At 44.6% G+C, this 23,398-nt stretch overlaps 1 protein-coding gene across 6 annotated transcripts in view; it reads right to left on the bottom strand.

The window, feature by feature from the left end:
- Positions 1-1,610: 1,610 nt before the first annotated feature.
- ralgapa2 (Ral GTPase activating protein catalytic subunit alpha 2) overlaps positions 1,611-23,398 on the bottom strand; it is a 106,556-nt gene continuing 84,768 nt past the window's right edge. For 3 of the 6 annotated variants that reach the window (XM_084914970.1, XM_084914972.1, XM_084914974.1), the window contains 3 exons: positions 10,372-10,493; positions 7,585-7,644; positions 1,611-4,212 (listed from right to left, as the gene is read on the bottom strand). In XM_084914970.1, the coding sequence (XP_084771096.1) occupies positions 4,052-4,212; positions 7,585-7,644; positions 10,372-10,493 (343 nt within the window). In that variant the 3' untranslated portion in view covers positions 1,611-4,051. Of the gene's footprint in view, positions 4,213-6,195; positions 6,238-7,584; positions 7,645-10,371; positions 10,494-23,398 lie in introns of all 6 variants that reach the window. The other 3 variants (XM_084914973.1, XM_084914975.1, XM_084914971.1) reach the window with 3 other exon arrangements.

Raw genomic sequence — 23,398 nt, 5'->3', positions numbered from 1 at the left:
CAGACAGGAAGCCGCACACGACACCATGAACTTTATGTCCAAACAAAACTCCTCGTGCTACAATAATTATTACTAAATCACAATGAGCTCGTGGCTCATTCTGGTTTTGCTCCTTTTGGGAAAGCCGAGAAGAAATGCCAAAATGCCCACGTGCAATCGTTTTCTTAATTTCAACCCGCAAACTGCGCAGTGCGCACAGGAACACACACCAAAATAAATCCCGCTCCGTTCCTCCACACATATTTTAAACTCTGTTCGACTAAAATGTTCTACAGGAGGCATCGTGGGCACTTTCTGTCCCATTTTTTATGCCTGATCAGCTGATTTGAAGTTGATTCTGACAGCAGCCTTCTGAAGTACAAGAGCGAGATGACAAATTGTTAAACTTTGACAGAGTGAACTGAAACCAAGTCACCTTTCAAAACCTGTAAAGGTTCCTCTTCAACACCTCTCCCACACATGGTGACACTCCAAAACGATACCAATCTATTTAGTCGTCTTTAACAGGGAGAAAGTCCAACTCTCTTGGCTAAACCCCCCTGTGCCTTCGACATCAGACTTATTCTGCGTAAATCATCGCTGCGGTGGCTCAATAGACGCCGTTTCGCTGCCTCAGTGAAGCACTTAAGGCCTAATCATAAATTCACCCTCTTAATACCACGTCAGGACATGACAGCAGGACAAAGAGGTGGTGGATCAGAGCTCACCTCTGCAGCAGTAAAACATCTGTCTGCTTTGGAAAACTCACACAACTCGATTTCTTTTCCTGCTTCGGTTGTTTTCAAATGATTTAGGACACATCAGGGCACAACTGGCTTCAAAGCTGACCTCCAGAATCCATAAAGCATTAAGTTAGTGGTAATTTAGCAAAAGACACATATAGCTGACCTCACAGGCCGATCAGTGATGACAAAAAAAAAGGTCAACTGAAAGACTAATGTAGTGTAAAAATAAAAAATATACACACACATTTAAAAACATCACCTCTTCACTAACTTGAACTCCTCACAGTCTCTTCCTGCTTCTGCAGAGTTCTTGTGCTTATTAAAACTCCTGCAGCGGTGCAAGGCCACAGAGAAGGCAAACTTTTCAGTGTTACCCCCTCCTGCTCGAGCTCCTCCAGGCAACACTGACAATGCATTAAGAAAGAGTGAGATCTGAAGTGTGAAAATTGACTGCAGCTGCCAGTGTAACACATGAAATAACACAATTTGGGATATCAGCCTGTTCTGTCGTAATGTATCTCAGAGTCGGTGACAAACAAGCAAACAGTGCCGAGCCGGGTGAAAATGGGGCAACGTTAGGTTTCTTTCTCACGGATGCACAATTTAAGGGCTCCAATTACAGTCAAGTACTTTTCTTGCGTCTTTATGTGGCAGGGCACCTGTAGATGCTGCAACAAATTGCACCTGTACCTCCTGGTGAGGCTCCATTATGCTCCTTTAAGCAGGGTAGAGCAGCAGGGGAGACAGATGGGAGGAGGGTCAGATTACTCCTGCTGCTGCCAGCATGGCCAGGCCAGGGTCAGAAAGCCCATGGCAACAGCACCATCATAACCACACACACAAACCATACAAATCCAGATAATCAGAAATACAGCAAACGACAGGTAGAATTTCAAATTGATTTAATGAAATGTTTCAGTTTTCACATTTCTAATAAAGATAGCAGGACTTCGGTCATTAAAAACAGTTTGATATGTTGACAAGTAATGATGAAAGTTTCAAGCTTTTTCCCCCTCTTATACAAAGATTATATTACAGGCATTAATATATTTATATCCTGAGGGCAACGAAGCCCTCAAATTTGACACAATGTACAAGGATTTCTAAAACGAGAAGGAGAAAATAACTAAAACTACGACTATCTCAATTTCTTCACGCGTATAAGACACACAATCTTGGTCCGAACTAACACCTCCAGTGACTAATCCTCCGAAAGGAAGGCGCGAGCCCTCCTTTTAACAGACATATTCTATAAGCTACAATCTTTGGATCAACATCATGGTCAGTTCCTTCAAGTGGCTTTGGGGAAAATTAAAACCATAGATGTGATCCAGGCCTATATATCTATACATTCCTCAAAAATGACAACACATAAAATAAAGAGAGCACAGATCTGTCAGTCCTCCTCCTGCTGCGGGGATTCCTCACATCCTGCTCGGGAACGGACCAACAGGAGGTGAGATGTGGAGAAACCGACAGAGGAACGCGGGGAAAGTAAGGCATAGTAGTGCAACAGATGGGGGATAGTGTTGCAGCTTAGGTGGAGCCCTCAGAGGGTGAGAGTCTATAGTGTGTTTATGTGAGTGACTATGTTTGCGAGTGAGTGGGTGAGTGGGAGGGAGGGGAGGCGGGGGACACCTGGCTACCATGACAACTCGAGCTGGCAGGTTGGAGGAGTGCGAGAGGCGGGCTGGCTGTTGCTAGGAGGGCTGTTAAGAGTTCAGCTCTGGCATGCCACCTAAACCCAGCCCCCTCCTCCTCCCCACCGCCATCCCCTCCCGTGGCCTCAGGAGGCCATGACATGGGAAGAGGCTCATGGGAAAGAGGACGAATGGATGCCACTGACACAAAGAAGGTGGCAGCACACCACCAATAAATAAAGAGCAAAAATCCATCTGTTGCTGTTTTCATGAGACGCGAACTTGAGAGACGCAGAGGGAGGAAGAGACACTTGTTTTTTTACTCCCGAGGAGGAGACGGGACGCTGAGATTTGATTGAGGGGCGTGGAAATAATGTGGGACATCATCTTAGAAGACAGACATTACACAGGGACTGTGAGAAGCTCCCTCAGAAACACAATCTCACACACACACACACACACCAGTGCATGGAGTTACCTGAGGCTCTGGCGGCATTTTTCCTTTAAACACCACACGAACACACAACACCGCAAAGGATAATTCAAACAGTCCATCCAACAGACTGACATCAACAAATAATATTTAAAGCAATTTACATACAAGAACAAAGAAGCATTTGATGTTAACTGACAAGAGCGAGTGCAAAGACCGTGGTCGGTGTGTGTTGGGAATGTTGGAAATGTTGGAATGTCGATGTCTCGGCTTTACAGGACAGGGAAACTGATAGCAGAGGAAAGAGACGGGAGGAACTTATTTAATTACCGGACATGAGCCTATGTTAACGACATCAGAAAACAATTACAAACACAGTGTTTTCTCATTCCAGCGCAGTTGCATAAATCAAATAATGACACGATCCATTGGAATTCATTTAAAAAGGAAAATTAGAGTAGTAAAAAAAACGAAACCCAAATGTCATTTCAGCTCAAGTTAGAAAGACGTCATCGATTGTCCACTCCGAGTTCAAAACAATTAAACAGCCTCTGGCTGCACATGCTGCAGGGACTCCCGTGTACTAGTGCAGCGAATGCGAAACATTCAGGGGAGGCTTTCCCCATCCATTGGTGCTTTTCCCTGCAGGAACATCATTCCCCAACGTGGATGGGACGGCATCACACTGCCGCAAACTGAAATGGTATCTTTGACACAGAGAGGCTGTGGCGGATGCAAACAGAGGTATAAAAGGCAGACTTATTTATAAATGGATACCAAACTCTTGTGCAGTTTTAGCGTGGTGTCATTTACAGCTGCGTCATCAGTGCTTTGTTACATGAAGTGCTGGGACAGAGGAACTACAGAAACAGGGTAAAACAGTCTCCCATTACCTTACTACAGTAAGAACTTTAAGTGTTTTTCTAGCGCACATGAGCGCTCTAGAAAATGAGGATAAAATCCTTGCAGGTGCCTCCTATGCTGAAACCAACGAACATAAATAGCTTACTTTCACGTACACACCTGTCTCAGTTAACACCACAACAAAGTGAAATGTACTGACAAAGAAATCAATGATTGCCACTTAAATTAAAAATTGCCGTATGCTCCAGTTAATGTTTATATGTCACAAAAAGGAAAAAAATGAAACATCAAAGTAATTTCTTGCAGTCGCGGCTGAGTTTGTGAGGTTTTTCGAGAAAAGACTGAAGGCGGCACTCGGGCAGGGGGAAGAGGGGGACGGGTTGAAGAGCTCAGTTGGAGGATTTGCTTATAGCGCTGGCTGATCGGCGGAGTTTCCCGGAAACTCTGTTCTTTGTGGCACGGGGCATGGTGGGAGACACCTGGTCGACTGAATCTGTTGTCGTGGTGGTGATGCTTCCGGCTTCGGTGCTTCCGCTGCCGGTGAAGGACCCTGGGAGAGAGAGATGGAGAAAAAGTTTGTAGACAGAAACACGACAACGAGAGAGAGAGAGACAGGGAGAGGAGGGTTTGATTGTTTTATATCCCAGCACGCTCCATCATGCACGTGGCTGCTCCCAAAACCAGGATCACCCAATTCCCTGGATTTCCACCAACATTCACACAAATACCAAGTTTAGAATAAAAGAGTGTCGGGATTCGAGTTTGCTGCAGAGCAGAATTCATTCGAATCAAGATGGCGTATCTCAGAAATCACATGCTTTTTTCACATGCTGCACAGAAGCAAAGCTTGTTGAAAGAGAAGCTGCCTTTATCCCCAACAGTTTCCCTTTTATGATGTGAAAAATGAGGCAACCTTTGTAAAAAAAAAAAAAAAGTATTCAGTTCACAGTGTGACAGCAGAATGCTTTGAATGAAAATGAAATTACACATTACGCTCTTGTCGTGGACATGTGGAGCCTTCCTATTGTCAAACATTTTCCTTTTCCACAAAAACTTCACTTCAATGATTATGACAAACGGTAATAAGCTGGGAGGTGGGCATGAAATACTGGCGAGGACAATCAATTACTGTGAACGCCGACTTCCTCGCTGTGCCCCTGACCAAACCCCAACTACGGGCGCCCCCCCACCCCGACCCCACCCGCTTTGGCCCCATGCCTCGAGTTTAAACAACTTTTCTGCTTTGTTGAGGTGGCATCTGGTTGCCTATTTTCTTTCCTATCCTTTTATTTCCTGCCATTTTTTCGGCGGCATCTCAAGTTGCAGCGGCTAAAAGGAATGGCAGATGGCTGGAGTAACAGACACTCAGCCGCACAGTGGACACCAGCAGCATCCAGAGCCACGGCTCACAGAGAGGAGGCTGGGCCGTGGATGAAACGCTGGGTGTGGGTATTGTGAAGGGCTAGAGGGGAGGTGAGGCGGGGGGGTCTGAACATGCATTCTCAAATCTGCATATGAATATAAAAAAAAAAGAAAAAAAGGATCGGGCTTGGGTAAAAATGAGCAGGACGATTTCTGCATTCCCGTATTGTACTCATTCCTACAGTAAACTCTTGCAAAATGCATCTGCTGGAAAAACATACGACTATTAAAGGCAATCCAGTCAACACCCCATTAAAGACGCGCTGCACTAAACAGTCATCACTACCACTGTGGCACTTAATGACTGCGGTTGCATCAGTTTCTAAATGATGTTCTTCACTGTATGGCCTTTTGTAAGAATTAATTTTCCAAGTAAGCTACTAAGTGGGGAAAAATAACAGAGACCCAGAAGAGGCTAATGTGTCATCATTATCGTGATTACAACCCAACACGTCCGCCCTATACTCGGTCAAAACGGCCGTACGCCGAGCTTCATTTCTGACGGAAAGAAGAGAGGAGAAGCAAAGGGAGAAAGAAAACAAAGAGACTCTTTAAATGGCCCTGCTATCCCATTGGTCCCCACTGCAGCAGTTCAAACAAGGCTTTAGATGACAAAGACGTCTTCCAGTGCGGCAGGTGTTAGTCTCAGAGTCTGCCCCAGGCAAACAGGCACACTCCAACAGGAGGAAATGACAGGGGTGGGGGCGGTGGGGGGATTGAGGGAGGAAAAAAAAAAAAAAAAAGGAAAGAAAGAAAAAAAAGTGTTTGCTGGGGGAAGAGATAAAGGCGCGCCACATGCAGAAGCGAGGGCCAGAAGTGTAGCCGTATTGTTCATGCTGCTACTTAGTCAGGTGCTAATTGTCCCCACCGTGCATCACTCTCAATTACCAGCCTGGCCTAAACAGTAGGACATACCCCAAATAAACAGCCTGGTTTTTCTGTCCCTTTTCCTTTGTTAAAGCGCTCAGTAAATAAAGCTCGGTTAGTACTGAATGAAAAAGGAGAGGTTCGGGGAGGGGGAACAGCCAGGATGAGTGAACGAGGGAAGAGCAGGTAGGTAGGCAGGCTGCCGGAACCAAAACAAGCTTCAGGCCTCATTTGGGGGGCTTACCTTCACCACACACAGTATTTGGATCTTTAAGATATTTTTAATCTAAAAAGGAGGGAAAAAAAAGAAAAAAAAAGTGTAAAGCATCATGAGAGAAAGCACACACAACCTTAATCACACTGCAGGAGGACACAACACAACGCTACTGAAAAGAAAACTCTCAGGCACAGAGGGAGGGACCTTCAGCCAGCGCGTGCAGTGTCGTGGTTAGCCGTCGCTGAAAGGCTTAAAGGTCAGAAAAGGTTAACTGATTTGTGTGATGAGTTAATCAACAAATGCCATTTTTTCCCCTCTACCTGACAAACTGGCTACTTAGTGTAGTGGCGGCACTCCGTCTCTATTTCACTCTTCTGTACCACCTTTAGGAGTCAGTCCGGCAACATGCATTTGAAACGCGAGCAAGTCCAGGTACTTTTCTTGCAAAAAATATGTTTATTGAAACTTTTAATTTACATGGCAAGACTCGGTTAAAAAACTGTGTTGCTTCCAGCTTATCCGACTCCCCAACTACGTAATTACAGTGTGCCGGAAGCCCAAAATACTAAAAAGTGCATTAGAATGTCGCACTTCTATATTCTATACCTTTAACAAAACAGTATTTTGAAATCAACTAGAAATTATATTCTTAACATCAAACGTATATTTCTCCTCTAATCATTTTACCAGTACCAATAAAATTAACCTTTAATTGGCTCTTACACTTAGAGTTTCTAAAAACTGAGACCATTTTGAAAAAAAATCCCAAGCACGAATGGTGTTCAGTTCACATGGAAACAAGAGGCTGGAAAACATTTAGCACCGATGTTACGAGCTGAGAGGGTTAGCATGAGAGAGGGAAAAGATGCCGGGGCACCTTGGAGGGTCAGGGGGAGCTTTTATGTACTTTTACCCAGAGAGAAAAAATGGGTTTTCTTGTGTGCAGTTAATCATTTTAAAAAGTAAAGTGAATGATCACAAAATGACAAAAACACTCAAAATGCAGCAAAACGGTGCAAGTTGTAACACACGGAGGGCGGAGTGGTGAGGATGGAGTCTTCGTCCGGGTGTGACAGACGGGCTAGCTCATGCAGGAAGCCGCGATGCTCGACTGAAGTTGTGGGGTGAGACTGGGGTTACATTCAGGAGCTGTGAGAATGAAGTTATGAAAGACAGACAAACCACCAAGGTGAAGGGCTCGGGTTGCATGCCTTACAGCAAACTGGTAAAACTGCAGGAGCGCTTCATTTAGCAATTAGTGTGCAGGGCTTAAATTCAAACCCTGCTGCTAAATCAAGCGCAACCCTTAGTTATCTGACGATGGTGGGGTTCAGGGTGACCTAAACGAAATGATAGATGTTAGCAAGCCGATGCCGGGCGTCATGCCTAGTATGGAGGAAGCAGGCAGAGTCTTACAGTCCAGTTTGGCCCAGGGGTACTCCATGTCCCAAACCATCCCCGGCCAACGCCTGCACGCTGTCATGGAGCATGAGTGACATGTTAGTGGCAGCAATGAGAGGCAGAGCAGGATGGGTGAACAGACAGATGGATAGACAAACTTGTGTATAAACAGACACACACACACACACACACACACACACACTCCTGCACAAAGGAAAAGCATAGGAGAGTGAGAGTGGTAGCACATTTGAAAAGAATGAGGAGCAACATCAGCCAGCCATCACTGACACATTCAAGCTCTAAGCCTGGTGAGATGCATTAGACCTGAAGCGTCACACGTATCATACTTTTTGAAATACAGCAAATGCAGCTGACAAATGAAACACGTGAAATTGTGAGAGTTGTTGCTAATGACAAAAAGAGTGTGTACTGGTTGCAGCATCTACAATGTCATTAATTCCTGGATTTCACTGACAGTGACCGAAGAAATAATCTAACTTTAGAAAGCCTATTTAAAATGGATTTTATTTTAATCTCAACTTTAATTTTGATAGGCTGGTTTATTCCTAGTGGAAGCCTTTGTAGTGACACCAAGTCTTACAAAAACTGTAAATGACTCTTATTCTGAGTGCATTCCACATGCAACATCCAAAACCTCATACAGTGCTATGCAAACGTCTTCATTTACCTCTCATTGCTTAATGTTTCGCCAGACGTAGCAAATACAATACGAACTAAAAGTCACATAGTGACCTACGAATCACTCCAACACGAAAAGGCACCAAGCCTCAGGGAAGAACCAGAGTTGTGTTTACACATAATAAGAAACTTAGTAATAACCAGCTTTAAATCATGCCTTTAGGATTTTAAATTGGTTGCCTGTCACAAAACAATCTGGTAAGCATACCCGGAGAGAAAAAACAAAACAAAACCACACCATCAGTCATGGACTGGCCTCCCCAGAGCTGCACCTCAGCATTACTGAGGCAGTGTGGGATCATCATGACAGAGAACAGAAAAAAAAAAATGCAGAAACATCCAAAGAAGAGCTTTGAATGTCCATCAGGAGGCCTGGAGAACGTTTTCTGTGGACTACTTAAAGAAATTACAAGAAAGTGCCCAACAGAGTTCAGGCTGTGTTCAATAATAAAAGCAGTCATACCAATTATTAGAATTATTTTAGCTTAGGCATACTGTATTTCTGTGTTTCAATAAATCATTGCACCTGTTTTCCATTTCCTGGCAAAATCGAAAGACTTTTGCACAGTTCTGTAAGAAAAACATACTGTATTGTAGTATTTTTATGCAAGTTTGAACAATACCTTTGTGCATATCCTTGTATTATTCTGTTGGCCTGTTTGCACACAGTTTCTGGAGAAATGGGATATCGCTGCTCAGCGGGAGGCTGACACAATGACCTTGCAGACTTCATTATACTTCTGAGCTTCATGCATTGGCTGCAGCACACGTCCCATGCTGTGAAACATTATTCTCAGTTCTAGCTAACCTTTCTCAGACCAGCTCCAAAGCAATCTGGGAACCCTTTAACTCTGTTCGCTGGGGCAACAGTCATTTGGGGCTCTTCCAAAATAATCTGCAACAAGAATCTTCCTCCACCGTTTATGATTTCCCATAGTTCAATTCTACTACATAGTTAAATCATCGTCCTGAGATTGGGAGCAGACTCGACACGGAAACAGAGTTTCGGGTACCGAACGTTTTTCACCTGAAGGTGGTCAAAACAACCCACGACTGAAATACTCGTCAGCATCAGCTGCTTTGAGCAATTAAAAATAATTCTCTCTGATTTTCACTCCTGTTTTTCTATATGCCCCTGCACGCTTATTCAGCACCGAGGATGGAGGTGGTAAATTTTACACCCCAACCCAGCAGTATGGTAATGTGTCTCTCCACCTCCCGCCTGTCTGAATATCACACCTGAACATCTGAAGTCCGACACAGACGTAAGACAGGCCAATTCCAACAAAAAAAGAAAGAAAGAAAAAGTAGACAGTTAATTTTCACATGCCCACATATGGCACAAAAATACTGCATACACGGTAAACCTCGTTCAAAACATAAGCTCTGACAGATTTGATAATGACACGACGTCTGCGGTGTGGTGCTGTGGAGTGCTTTTCTTGTCAAAACAGAACGTGTGTCGAGATCCAATAGAGTGTAAAAGTGCAATCCTGTATTGATTTCAGTGCTGGCGCAGATCGATCGGTGCTGGTACAAGTAGGAAGAACAAGATAAGACACGTTTTCCATTCTATTCATCACAGGTTGATAAGAGTGCTGTGCTGACATCCGAGAGCTGCTGTTTGTTGGTCGGATCTCTTAAGTGTTGGTGAATGAGCTCATGAAGACACACACAAAGACACACACCCTGCAACTGCCATTTAAAAGGCTGCTTATATTCATAGGAAAGTAATTGTATGGAAGGATGCGGTTTGAAAAAAAAGAAAGAGGAGATGTACAAAGTAGCGTGAGTGGGGCAGGAGGAAGTGGAGAAAGTGTTTGAAGAAGAGCCTGGGCCCGTCGTTTGATATTCATCAGTGAGCGTGGGCTTGGAGTGGAGAGAGAGGGGGGGTAGGAGAGGGAAAAAGGTTTGGACAGGTGTGTTTTGAAGGAAGAAGAGAGACTGAAACGCGGGGGGGGGGGGGTGATGAGGAAAAAGGGAAGAAGGCATGGGAGGAAAATACCCAAAGGTAATGAAGCAGGAGTGAGATGGAGAGACAGAAAGAGGTGGAGTGGAAAGAATGTGGAAGAGGACAGAATTGCAGTGTGGTTCATTTCTCACCTGTCCCACTCATTGGATATCCAGGGGAGGGGGAGAAAACCTGTGAGGCAAAGTCTTCAAAGGTCATGACCTCTCTATGGTTCTGAACAATGGCCTCCAAGTAGAGTGCCCGCTCCTCATAGCTGGTAAGGTCTTGTTAAGGGAAAGCACACAATGATAAACAGGAGAAAAAGCCTTGGATTCTCATAAGAGTTACATAAAAATATCAATAAATTTTTTGCAGATTTCAACAAACAAAAAATAAAGACAAATAACAGCCACATTTTTCTGGATGCGCCGCACACAAACAGTGCTGTGGGAGTGAGTGGCAGCTTTAGCGGGCAGGGCAGCTCCACCATCAGCAAAACCCAGCCAGAAGCAAAGAAGGAACAATCAGCCATGCCACACCAACCCCAAAATGAGAATGCAGTCTCCACAATAATCATAAAGAAAGAAAGAAAGAATACATCACTACTGGCGTGATGCTCGAAAACTCTCCTCTCCTGTCCTCTCCCGCCTCTCATCCCTCTCTTCGCTCTAATAGAACCCCTGCTGCAGGCAGCATGTCTAGGACCACCCTCCCCGATGTGCTGCCTGCCACTTCTCCGTGCCATCAGGGGGAAAATTGGAGCCATTTGAAATTCAGAGTGACAAGCAGTGACTGGGGCCTGGGCAGCCAGCATGCAGGATGGATGGCTGGGTTTGAAATGAGAAAGCTCCAATAAATAAATAAATATATAAACAAATAAGCCCGCAAAAAGGCTGCTGGGTAGGGTGAAAAACATTCTGATGGCCATTATCATATCATTATCACAGATATATCATGTTGTGGAATGGCGGCAAGTGCTGGATGAAATATGGTGTAGTGAACTATTGGAGTAAAAAGGTCTATCTGGAGGCATAATGATACTAAGTGCTGTGAGATACACGTGTGTGTGTGTGTGTGTGTGTGTGTGTAGTCTGATTATTCTCAGCTGTCTGTTGTAGTCATGTTTCCTTCACAGACGACACCTGACAAATTGCTTGACAAATGCATACGCTCTCGCACTGAAACACACACGCGGAGCTCTCGCTGCTGAACACCGACGCCCTCCTCCCCCTCGTCTCATTATGATTGCCAGGGTGGAGTGACACTGGGCCGCTGCTGACGCCAAAGCTGTACCAGGCTGAGCTGAGATAGGCTGGACTGGGCTGAGAGGCTCTAGTCTGGGTTAGATAGATAGGACGAGACAGCTAGTGGGCAGGGGGCCTGCTGTGGGCACATGCCGCCACAGCAGGGGCCAACGCAGCCATGACCAATGGCTTTGAGGGGAACCGTAGCAAAGCGGGGATGACGGGCACCTGAGCCGGGACACACCAGAGGGTACGATGGCCAAGCTGCTGCGAGTCAGAAAGGGCAGAATAAGAGACAAGATAACAGGAAGTAAGTTCACTGACAAGCCACGACTTAATGTTTTTCCCCCCCAACATGCAGGAGATCATTAATAAATAAAATATACATGTTGCTCAAACACAAGAGAAGTTTACTTTGCTAAAAGAAATAAAGCAGAAGCTTTACATAACCTCATTTGGACACTGGTCAGGACACAACACTAAGACATCCATTAAATTAAAAGCTCACAAAAGTAAAGAAACGGGAAGATTAAAAATAAATAAATAAAAATATTAAGTGTACGACCTGCCGACTATATGCTGCACCTAATTGCTCATTCTTTGCCAACACCTCCATTTAGGAAATGCAGAGCAGCATGACTTTAAGCACGTAAAAGCACTTCGCCGTGAGCTTTGCATCTGTCTTCCTGTCACAGCCAGACATGCAACGTCACTGTTTTCTGTCACTTGTTTGAAACCATGCTGGACAGAGAGTGGGTATCCCAGGCTCTGCTGCCATGGTAACTTGGGTCACAGCTCTGTGTGCTGGGTCATATCCAGGGTTTAGTGGATGACCGAGAGAAAGGATGTTTGTTAAAAAAAGAGCAAAATGTGTCCACATTTGAGGTGGCAAGTGGAGGGCAAAATATAGGAAAAAGACTGATTGAATGAGAAGAAACGAGAGAACTTAGAAGGACGCCGAGAAATGAAAAACAAGGATGGATGGGGAGAGAGAACCTCGGCACAGCGTGGGTCAACAGAGCCATATGGCTGTCCATTATCAGAGATGCAGATGACTGCAGGCCTGTTATTGAGATTCCTAAAGCAAATATTGACTCCAGCTGGAGCAGACGCTCTCTCTGACTCTGACACACGCCTCTCCTCCACTACTTCCTTCCGCTGCCCTCTATCCAAGTTAGACAAATGGATTATACTGGGTGAGAGACAGAGAGAGAGGAAAAAAAAACTTCACAGAATAAAGTGAAGGTGCAGAATTATCAAGAGACGAGAGAAAATATGACAGAAGGAGGGGGAGAAAAACAGGTGGTGAGGGAGGGAGACTAATAAAAGGTATTCTGGGGATGAGTAAAAGCGAGAGCCATAATCAGCTCACTTAAGTAAATGTGAGATGCTATCTGCAGGTAAAAACAAAAAATTGTTGCACAGAAATCAGACCTGATGCACAGTGAGGGGTAATCTTGCCTTCACTCTCATTTTCATGCTGGTCTCTAATTACTTAGGCATGGGCACAGCTTGTTCCCCTGCATATGCACAGATGCTGTTACCTCTATGCAGTATAGTAATCAGGGGACACATCCAGAACAATGATGCAAACGCCGTGTCCATGTTATGGACACCAAACCCGCTGACACTGACCTACTTTTAGTGGAAAAATAAGCTCCAGCTACAGTTGGTGAGTTCCTGGTAAATATTCATGTTTGTGAGACCGGGAAAGAGGACGGCAGCTTAGAAAACTTCATACTTTCTTAAAATGTTACCCGTTATGAAAGCCTTCCTGATGAACTGTATCACAGAAGGCTAAACCCCATATCCTGTGCCATAAAAAAAAAAAAAATCTCATAAAGCGAGGGATGAAATATAAAAAGGAAAATGCAGACAGGTCTACATTTCCACAGATGGAACGCAACTCAAGTCACCCGTGACATAACTGTCATTTACAGCTGAACAGGGAGGTCAAGAAAGACGAGCACGGGTGGGAGGAGAGTTTGCAGAACCACTTTGGGAATTTCCAAGGAACCCCTACGTTCCAAGCGGCTGCATTCTTATTAGGGAGAAGAAAGGAAAACCAATGTAATGTTTATGGAGCGTGGCAAACACTGGGATGGTAACGAGAAAAAAAACCTCCCAGGTTGGAGTTAATGTAAAACAACTTTAGTTGAGATGATATCTGGAGACATGGATGTGGTCGTTTTGGAGTTACGAGGGTGGGGTGGAAGTGCTATAGAGAGAAAAGCCTATTAACTCCAACACTTTACACATTTGAGAAATGCTCCTTTTTCATCCTGTCCCCTGGCTGCCCTCTGCTTCTCTGTCATTACAGGTGACGAAGACCTGAACTTATAGCTAGCATGCAGCGAATCAGCGCAGGTGTGAAGCCAGAAACCTGCTACTCATACCTGTGTGAACATATGTGCATGCATATATGGAGCAACATACGTGTGTATGCATATGCATCTATGGGTGTGTGCACATATGTATACATATGCATGCATGCTGTCCAGATGGTGGGGGTAGCTCTGGGGAAATGGTAGGGGTCAAGCATCTTTGTGGATCAAAGCCAAGGTCAGGGCAGCTGCAGCGCCCCATGTTCAAGGTGAATGGAGGCCTCAGATGGCTCTTCATTAGCAGGCTGCTCCATCCCCGCTGGACCCCATCGGCCAACCGTCACCAGCCCTCATCATCATCTCTCCTCTTTTCTCTCTCCATCCATAGGGACCGGTCCTGAACACGCCTGTCCACTGGGATCCATTTTATACTGTGCGTAACCCCACCCAGCACATTCAGCCACATACACACGCTCACACACAGAGGTGTTTGTGCATAAGCAGGCACAACGCTCACGGTAGCACCCACCACCCATGCACTTTGTTCCCCAGAAGAGCCTGAGCTCTAAGCTGACCTCTGAACCTGTGCGTCTCTGGAGAGGAGCATCCTGACCATCCCAATCCGAATCTTTGTGTTCCTATGGCAAAAGTGGTCACACCACACCACCGGCCTCCAACACACACTAAGCATCTTTCAAATACACAAAACCTTTGAACACACAAGCACACGGCCTTCAAGGATCATTATGCATCATGGCTTCAGGAAGCAGTCCTTTAGTAAAAAGGTATCACTGAGGCAAAATAAACAAGCAAATGTTCTGGATTCTAAACGCGTCTTTCACCTGCATCATTAACAGTAATCAGACAGTAAGGGTCAGAAGACCACAGAGAACCCGTTTGACCACTGGAGGCTGCTAATGTTAGGTCTGCAATTCTGAGAGCATTACAGTACAAGACAAAAAGATAACCTCTGCTTTTGCCTGAGGAAGACCAAATAACGGTGGACACCTCAGGGTTAGATGACATAAAAGATAGGAGCAGCTTATGGATTTGAAAATGTGAGGCCAATGCTTATGTCTTAAATCTGGATTCCTTTTAAAGGCCAGCAGGGTTGCAAAAAGAAGTCTAGAAGAAGACTTTGAGCACTTGGACTACATACGCTCCCGATCTTATCAAATGACACCGATTCTGAACATTTTGGTCTCTGAATACTGTTAAACAGACAATATTGCCACTGTGTCAGTGAGCTATAACCTCAGTTTCTCCTCCTCGTCCGGTTTCCAAACAAAAAACAAGAATGAAACTGCCAAAGTGCTCAGCTTCAGGTTTCAAACAGCACTACATAGACTGAAGTAAGTCATCATGGCTGTGTCCATCTTTTATATACAGTCTAAACAATCATTAGCTGTACTAACCATGTATGGGGATTTCAGCAGCATGACCGGTTCAGACCTGGTGTCACTGAATGCTCCTGCTGAAAGCTTATTTTATTTCTATTAAACCATAAACATCTTTGTAAAAAGGAAACAACATTTGTGTTGTAAATACACTAATCAATAACAGGGACATCGTTAATTGTCTCCTTCAGTGTAGTTAGCTCTGGGGGGTACGGTTGATATCTAGTGTAAACACGTTCGTCAATTTCTGATTTCTCCCATGTGATGCTGCTCTTAATTTGTGTCACGACATTAAATATCCCTCATTTTTCAGGACAGGATTTTGTTACAATGCTTCATTATATTTCGTAGAGTTCAGACACAACAATACTGAACTCTACAGTGCACATTTAGCTTGTGTTTCTTCACCATCCCTTTTTTAACGTGTTGATGACCAGCTTTGCATTCGTAGAGAGCTACACGGGTTCTTGTCTGTGTCCAGATGACAGTTGGTTGTTTTATTCTTTTCTTTTTTGTCGTCTATTTCCTATTTGAACATTTTATTGTTCTGCTCTCTTTTAAACTGAAGTGATTGAGACAGGCACACACAGCTAATCTGCTGATAAGGCAGGGTAGGGGGTCGAGGCCCAGATTAGGCAAAGCAGCATTATAAGGGTCTTAAGACACCCCATACTGACATTTCACTGCTTAAGCTCCATTTCTATCCACTTCTAAGTGACAGAAGTTGGATGATATGAGCAGGGCGGGCGACTTCCTCCTCTCCTTTTGTCAAAGGTGCCTTAATCGGGTTTCAAACAGCGCTCCTCCGGAAGCTTGAATCGTCGTCATCTAATAAGGAAGTTTTCGTAACAGAAAGAGAGACAAAAAAGACGAGTGCGCCAAGAAACAGTGGATAAACTTAAATTATTCCAGACATCAGAACTTTGAGATTTAGTCTCTCTGTGCTAATGAAAAACAACAACTCTCCAACTATGACATGATCCTGACATATGACACTTCACTGATTTTATGAATCCAGGGTTTCACCTAAAAAACACAAAAACAAAAAGGGGAAATAATCAAATACCTATTCAAAACTATTTTTGTCATGCGTGCGGACAAACCTACAGCTTAAGTCTCCACGGCAGCAGCCAAGGTTAATCCTGTTTGTAGAAGCACTGGTGGCAAAAAGAGGCTCTTGTAGTGAAGAGGGACAGTTTAGAGATGAGGTGAAGGGTGCCTCTAGGTGCTTGACCCCCCTCCTCTCTTAGCCCCACATCTGCCCATTAACCTGGGCCAATCAGCTTGACCTTGGTGAGGAGAGGAGCTGAGGAGTAGCTCACAGTGCCATTGACTCCCAGCAGTCACATAATTGGGCTGTTAAGAGGAAAAGGATGTGGGGGGGGTGTCTGGGTGCAAACAGTATAATAAAAGCAGATGTGGCCGTCATGCTTTTCATTCAAAGACACAGTAAACCACCTCCTCATATCAAATGCACACTCACAGCAACATCACTGGATAGCACACGGGTAGAGTCCAATCCTGTGGATTAATTAGAATGTTTAGTCCCTGCTTTGGTGGCGAGCTAAGAGGAAATGATGACTGCTATCAAAAGCGGACAATAAGACTCACTTTGATACAAGCTGTTGACACCAAATGCAGTAATGAATACAAGCTGGAGCAACATGAACAGGTTCAAATCGTGAAGGAATTACAGTGCCATCTCCAGGAGGCATTGATATAGACAAACTGATTACTGCATATGGACAAACTACTGGTTGAACATCATAAATAAGGGCTATGACTATGGAGAAAGAAGAAGGTGGCAAGGAGGGAAAAAGGGAGGAGGAAAGATGGTAAAGAGGAAGGCAAGAAAGAGAGATAAAGGCGAGCAGGTGTTGATTGGAGAGAGGCCCGGCGTTGAGTGCCAGCGGTACCTGTTGTCACAGCGAGGGCTGAGGTGTGAAGCTCGTCTAAGCAGAGGCCCTCAGAGGTGTGAGGTGATTATGGGAAAATGGGGAGGAAGACAGAGGCATTTAGATGGAAAGACACAGGGAGAAAAGGGGACAGAGAGTGAATGTGCCACTAAAGCTGGCTGCAGGAATAATGGCAGCATGGGAAGGAACAACAGATTGAGATGGATAAAGTGAAAATGTGTATGGTATAGCGTATATGTGTGTCCATCTCCCACTTTATATATCAGCTACTCAAACCCTGGTGTCTCATTAAACAGCTGTGGCTGCAGAAAACGTCTGAATGTGTCACAGATGCGTTATTATGCTGTTTGTGGGTCCACTTTCTGGGTGAGTGTGGACTTGCAAAACATAAGAAGCTCAAGAGGAATAGCTGGTTTCAGAGAGTTTTAACAAGTAGCCCAATTAGTGGGTCCAAGAAATTGGAACTCGGAGGCCCCAGAGGAGTCAGGTCAAACAGTAAGCCAAGGTTAATGACACCTCCTGAGGGGCACGTTTCCCACAGCGAGAGCTTTCTAAGCTCCAACCTCCACACCTCTCTACCGTCCATCTGGCGTTCGGACAGCAGGGTGGGGAGTTATGGCTGTGACATCACTCCTAACCTGTGACATCATCACTGCCCGTCAGTGATTTCACAGGGGTTCGCCAAAGCTGCAGACAAAATCAGATGTCTGCTAGCTGGCATGACTGGGTTATTTACAAGCTGACTGGAGGAAGCAGACACCCATTTTCTCAAGTCTCCGGCAACCCACCGTTCCTCTGGGGGCCACTAAAAATCGATTTCCGCTGCAAAACAAATCATAAGAGCAGCACCTACACTAAGGTCAATGTTGACCCCTAAACTATGTTCGAACTGACTGATTGCCAGGGTTTCACAGAATATAAATGGCAGCGCAACAAGTCATCCTCACACACCAGAGACGTAGGTTAGCTCCAAGATACCTGGTGACATCATAATTTGTTGGCACATGGTTTGTTTAACATGACTGCCATCAAAGCCTGCTAGGCTTGTGTATTCAGATGAGCCGAGTCTGTAACCAATCTCTTTTTCAAAGGACTCTGGCCTGCATTGATGAGTCCTAACACAGCAGCCTTAGATGTGAAGCACAAAGGATCGACATGATTAATCAAACACAGACCCATTATAGCCAGACAGTCACACAGGCCTCCACTGTGTATTAACAGAAAGTCATAATAAGATGAGCTACAAAAGGCTGATAGGGATGAAGATTAACAGATACAGCTCTGTGAGTGGCTGGGTGAGAGTTTTCTTGGAAGGTCTCCTTTGTTAGCAACGATGGCCAGAGTGTCACGAATGTCTGCACCCTCTGGAAATGTTATTAGGTCAGGACAAAGGTGGGCATCCTGTGAGCTATCTGAGGTGAATCTCTGTCATATTTTCCCCTCAGTTCCTGAAATTGTTCAGAGTCGAGAGAGGAAGCAAAAAGCATCTATCTGATCTCAATTTGAACTTTTAATAAAAAGTCAAAGATTAAACAGGGAAGGGCATGCTGAAATCCATATGAGGGCTTTAGCCTCTTCTTTCTTCCAACTTTCATGATGAAATTTGTAGCACGATGATTATCACGCTCACACGGTTTCTGCCCACCTGTACACACACCTCAAAGCACAGCAGTAATCAAAGTACCCTGATGTTCTATAATCTATTTGACACATCTGCAAAACCAACCTGACACTTAAATTGTCAGAGAAATGTGCCAACGCCGGGTCATGCCAAATGACTGATTTTCACCCTGCGATCACACAGCTCAGACAAGCACTGATGAAATATTAAAACAAAATGAACAGAGGCTTCTGCAATTTTAATGATGCTTGCGGTATGTGCGTCAGAAGACGCGTGATGCATTAATGCCAAGCATCCCTTTCTGCCTCTAGGCCGAGGCATCCTACACATAAAGTCTCTTGCTCCTCCATTGCCCCCTCTGTGAAAGGTTCATTGGTCCAATTAGGCTGCCTGGCCTCATGCAAAATGCCTGGCATTTAGGGAGAATGCTAATGATTAGCACTAGGTTACATATGATCACATCTGCGGTAAAAGCACTGGCAGAACAGGTTCATTACTGTGACTAGGGGCATAGTTTAATCAATGCCACCGCTGCTAGAATGAGTTATGAAATCTGGACTGTCGGGACAATTATTAAAGAAAGAAAATACTAAATGGTCAAGTACATGATGCACATACTTTTTGATGCATGATAACTAAAGTCTGTCAAGTTTGTGCCAGTTAATCTCATGGACATGAAACATTTTTCTATCCCATCACAATCTGAAAAGCAACTTTGTAGTTGTGCACATTTACAGTAAATATCCCGATTCTGTAATGTGCAAGGACATAACCTGGAACGGTGGATAACCTCAGTAGCGCCTCAACTGCAATGGATGAGGAGGACAGCGAAGGAAGAATTATAGATGTACGCACTTAAAAAGAAAGTCGCACACAAAACCTTAGGAAAAAAGAAAATAGACTTCTATGATGGCAACAGCTTTTTCCTAATCCTCGCCCCTGGGCTATATTGTGCAGTCAAGCAGGCTATTACATGGCAACAATTAGGGGGGCTGGAGCCCAACACCTGGTCGTCTCCTATTCTGGTCCTTCAGTGGCAGCTGACTGTACAGTCTCACAGCCAGGTGGCTCTCCTTCAATGACATTAGCTAGTCACTCCAGGGTTAATCAGGAGCCTGCCATCATCCAGTGGGCATGCACAGAGCTCCATTCACAGTGGAAGCTTTTATAGGGAAAAGGGACGATGGAGACAATGTTGGTATAAAAACTTGTTCAACTGAAGATCTCTGGCAGAGACCGCACATAATCAAAACGAACTCGGGGGTGGCGTTCGTGCCCCTTGGATTCACGGCGCAAGTTCAGAGCTGCGTCTTGATTGGCTGAAGTGGAGTTTGCAGTACGTCCACTGTGCATCCTGCAGATTATAATGGACCTTTTCATGGGTGGACAAAAACAGATGGAGGAGCGGGAAGTGCTATACATCCACACAGACGGGTGATGATGTGGGGGGAGGGAAACTGGATTTTGTCAGAGTCGGCAGATACAAAAACAAGTGGGTGTAGCTAGAGCAGTGCGGGCTATATCTGCCTGCACAAAGCCCCCTGGCTTGGAGATCTGAGAGTAAATAACACTCATTAGAATATGAAAAGCTATAGATTTGTACCCAAATCAGCTAGAGTCTCATCAATAGTAATTAGAAGATATACATAACTAATGAAGATGTGTACGCTACATTAAACAAAATGGTACCAAGCGCTGCTGTGTATTTAAACACAGAATTAGGTAAGTGGATGTTTGAACACAAAACAAGAGCAAACAGGAAAATGATGAAAAAAAGCAATGCTAACCATGCACAGTAGGAATGGTGCTTTAAAGTTATACGGTATTTTTAAAGGAGATCCCACCACCCAAAAGGTGTTCCGTGTGCTTTTACAACCAACAAAACCTTCTTTCTGTTCGACAGCCTGTTGCAGTGGAGAGGCAAAGGAAGATTTGGCCAATATTTCTCACCGCTTCCCTTTCAGCCACAGCCACCACTTGACAATGAAATACAGACTATCAGTATTAACACATCAAAGGCTGCTCCTCTAAGAAGAAGCAGACAATGCACAGTGATGCACACTTAAATGTTTTGTTTTTGTTATTGCTTTGTTTCCCTTGCCTGTCTGTCAATGCAGAACATTCCATTTAGTGCAAAAATGCAAATGCTACAAGGCACAAGGACATCCTCTGAAAGAGAATAATGGCCACAGGCCAGCGGAAGAGCACACACTGCCTTTGAACCATTTAAAGAGGCATTAATGTGCAACTTATAAATAATCAAGCAATTCCTTCTTAAAACAGCCAATTAAGTCTGCAACATTAAAAGCAATGCAGCCTTACGGGAAAAAAAAAAGAGCAATTCTGGTGTCTGAACAAAATAAAGGAACTGAAAAATTAATGGCCATTTAGGGACAAAGGCCGGCAATAATGTCACAAGGTATCTTCACAAGAGTCTCCAAAACCCCCGTGCCAGATCAGAGAACGAGAGATTCCAGTGGAGAATGATGAGTGACATTTTGCTGACATTTCCCAGCAGCGTTCAATGCGTGGCTGTCTCAAGATGGTGTCAGAAATATCTATGGCTATGCTGAATGTGACACAGACGTTAAGGGATGCAGGTTCTTTCAGGGGACGGCCTCAGCTCTGGGGCCGGTGATGAGGAGCCTGGACCCAGGGAGATTGAATGGTAATCACTGGAGCACAGATAATAGATGATTGAAGGCTCTTTCTACGCCGCTGTTGGATTTCAATATCAGAGAGGCCCTAGAATTGGGATTCTTATCAGGGGCGGTGTGTCAAACAAAGGAGAGCTGAGCGTGAAAGATGGGGTCCAACTCAGGCACACGACCATGCCGATTAGCACAAGGATAAAAAAGGCCGCACAAACAAAAGAGGGCAGCTTTAGCTGGACAAAAGGCTGTTCACTGCCTTGTAGCAAGAGACATGGAAGGAAGAAGGGACGTAAATGAAAAGAGAGAGACTACTTGGTGGTAAAAGGAGGACAAGACAAGAGTTTTGCTGAGATGGTTGGAAGATGAATAGTGACAGAGCCAACTGTTAAAGAGTGTTCCAGATTCCCGGCTTCTGAAGACGAATAATGGACCAGCAGGGATGAAATGCAACGCACCCCGCCGCAACCCATTCATACACACCCAAACAAACACACACGCACACAGACTGACACGGTGGCACGAGGCTTCACATCTCTGCCAAGTCCATCACAAAAAACAAAACAAAAAACAACAAAATTATTCCCATTTATCCCCAGATTCCAAGCACTAAAGCTTGCCAGGAAAGCTCATTAACCCTCCCTTCAAGAACCCTGAAACAAAAGAGGGGGGGGGGAACAAAACATAACTAATCAATGAGAACGTACCCATTGAGAGTGGGTGGGTGGGTTGAGTGGGGGTGGGTTGAGGGGAGGGGGAGCAAGAACACGCATCCATTTGGATAACCTGAGAGGACTAACAGCTTTTGCTTTAGTGTTGCACTGCCTGGCTGTGGGGTGGAAAAAGAAAGTTCATTAATTAAACAGGGCTAGGGGTAACAGATGGAGTGGCTAGCTGGATGCTAATCACATAAAGCAGACACAGGTTTTTACACCCGAGCTAGCAGCGCCACACATCAATCACAATGAACATGTCTCAGTGCAGCCCATAATAGGTCCAATCATGCGACCGGGGTCACGGCATCCTGACTACGCATCCTGCGCGTTATTAGTGAGACGGTGATTGCATCAATGTTTCTATGCGTGATATTTTGTGAGAATATTTGCGCTTCTTTTTGGCTCGGGGGGCCATTCCCTTACATATAGTAGCCTATTTGAGATGAGGACTTTAGTCCTACATGATCAAGCATATGCAAACTATAATAAGAGGGAGGAGGACCATGTTATCCTCTTTGATGGTTCAATCTGTGGGAATTTGTGCCATTAAGCACATTAGGAGAACTGGGAGGCTTTTCTCTAGAAGCACACAGCAGTAGAAAGATATTTTAAAATGAAGACAAAGAAATAGACTTCAAATCATTTTCCAGCTATCTAATAGTCAAATCATTTCAAATACAGAGTTTTTCTTGCATTTTTACCATCTGACATTCAGAATGTGGCACACAAGGAAAAATCCCTTGTACTGGAATTCAAATCTATTGACCAGAAAATAATACTAATTTAGTCCAAAGAGCTGCCAAAAAGTACACAGAATCCTTCACACAACTGTAATGGTCTTTTTGGCATTCCTAACCCATTCCACAACGCTGAGTTGGAGAAGAGACAGGGAAGGTGATCCCGCACAAAACCGGCTCTCACTTTGCCGCTAACAAACAGACAGATGTCAGACACGAACGCATAACAGACGGAGGGGGGAGGAGGGCATGAGGGTGGGGGTTCAAGTTTAAAAATACACAGAGCATGACATTCTTTGGGTTACACTAGGCTACGCAGCTTTCCACCACTGATACCTGAAAACACCATGGCTTTTTATTTTATAAACACTGCGCAAAAAATAAATCAAAGCAACTGAAAAGGTCCTAATAAGAAATAGACTTTTATACATGGTAATTAAATATCAATCAAAATGTGGAAAAATATCAGTGAGACCAGCAAGACGTCACAAAGGTTGCAGGGAGAGACAAAGATGAACAAATGCAGGACACCAAGCATGATGATTTTAAAGCCCCGAAGCACAAGAGTGCAAA

The sequence above is a fragment of the Perissodus microlepis genome, chromosome 19, assembly GCF_051167445.1.
Source record: "Perissodus microlepis isolate ML-2025 ecotype Zambia chromosome 19, ASM5116744v1, whole genome shotgun sequence".
Classification (NCBI taxonomy): domain Eukaryota; kingdom Metazoa; phylum Chordata; class Actinopteri; order Cichliformes; family Cichlidae; genus Perissodus; species Perissodus microlepis.
This window is presented reverse-complemented; position numbering and strand designations above follow the sequence as displayed.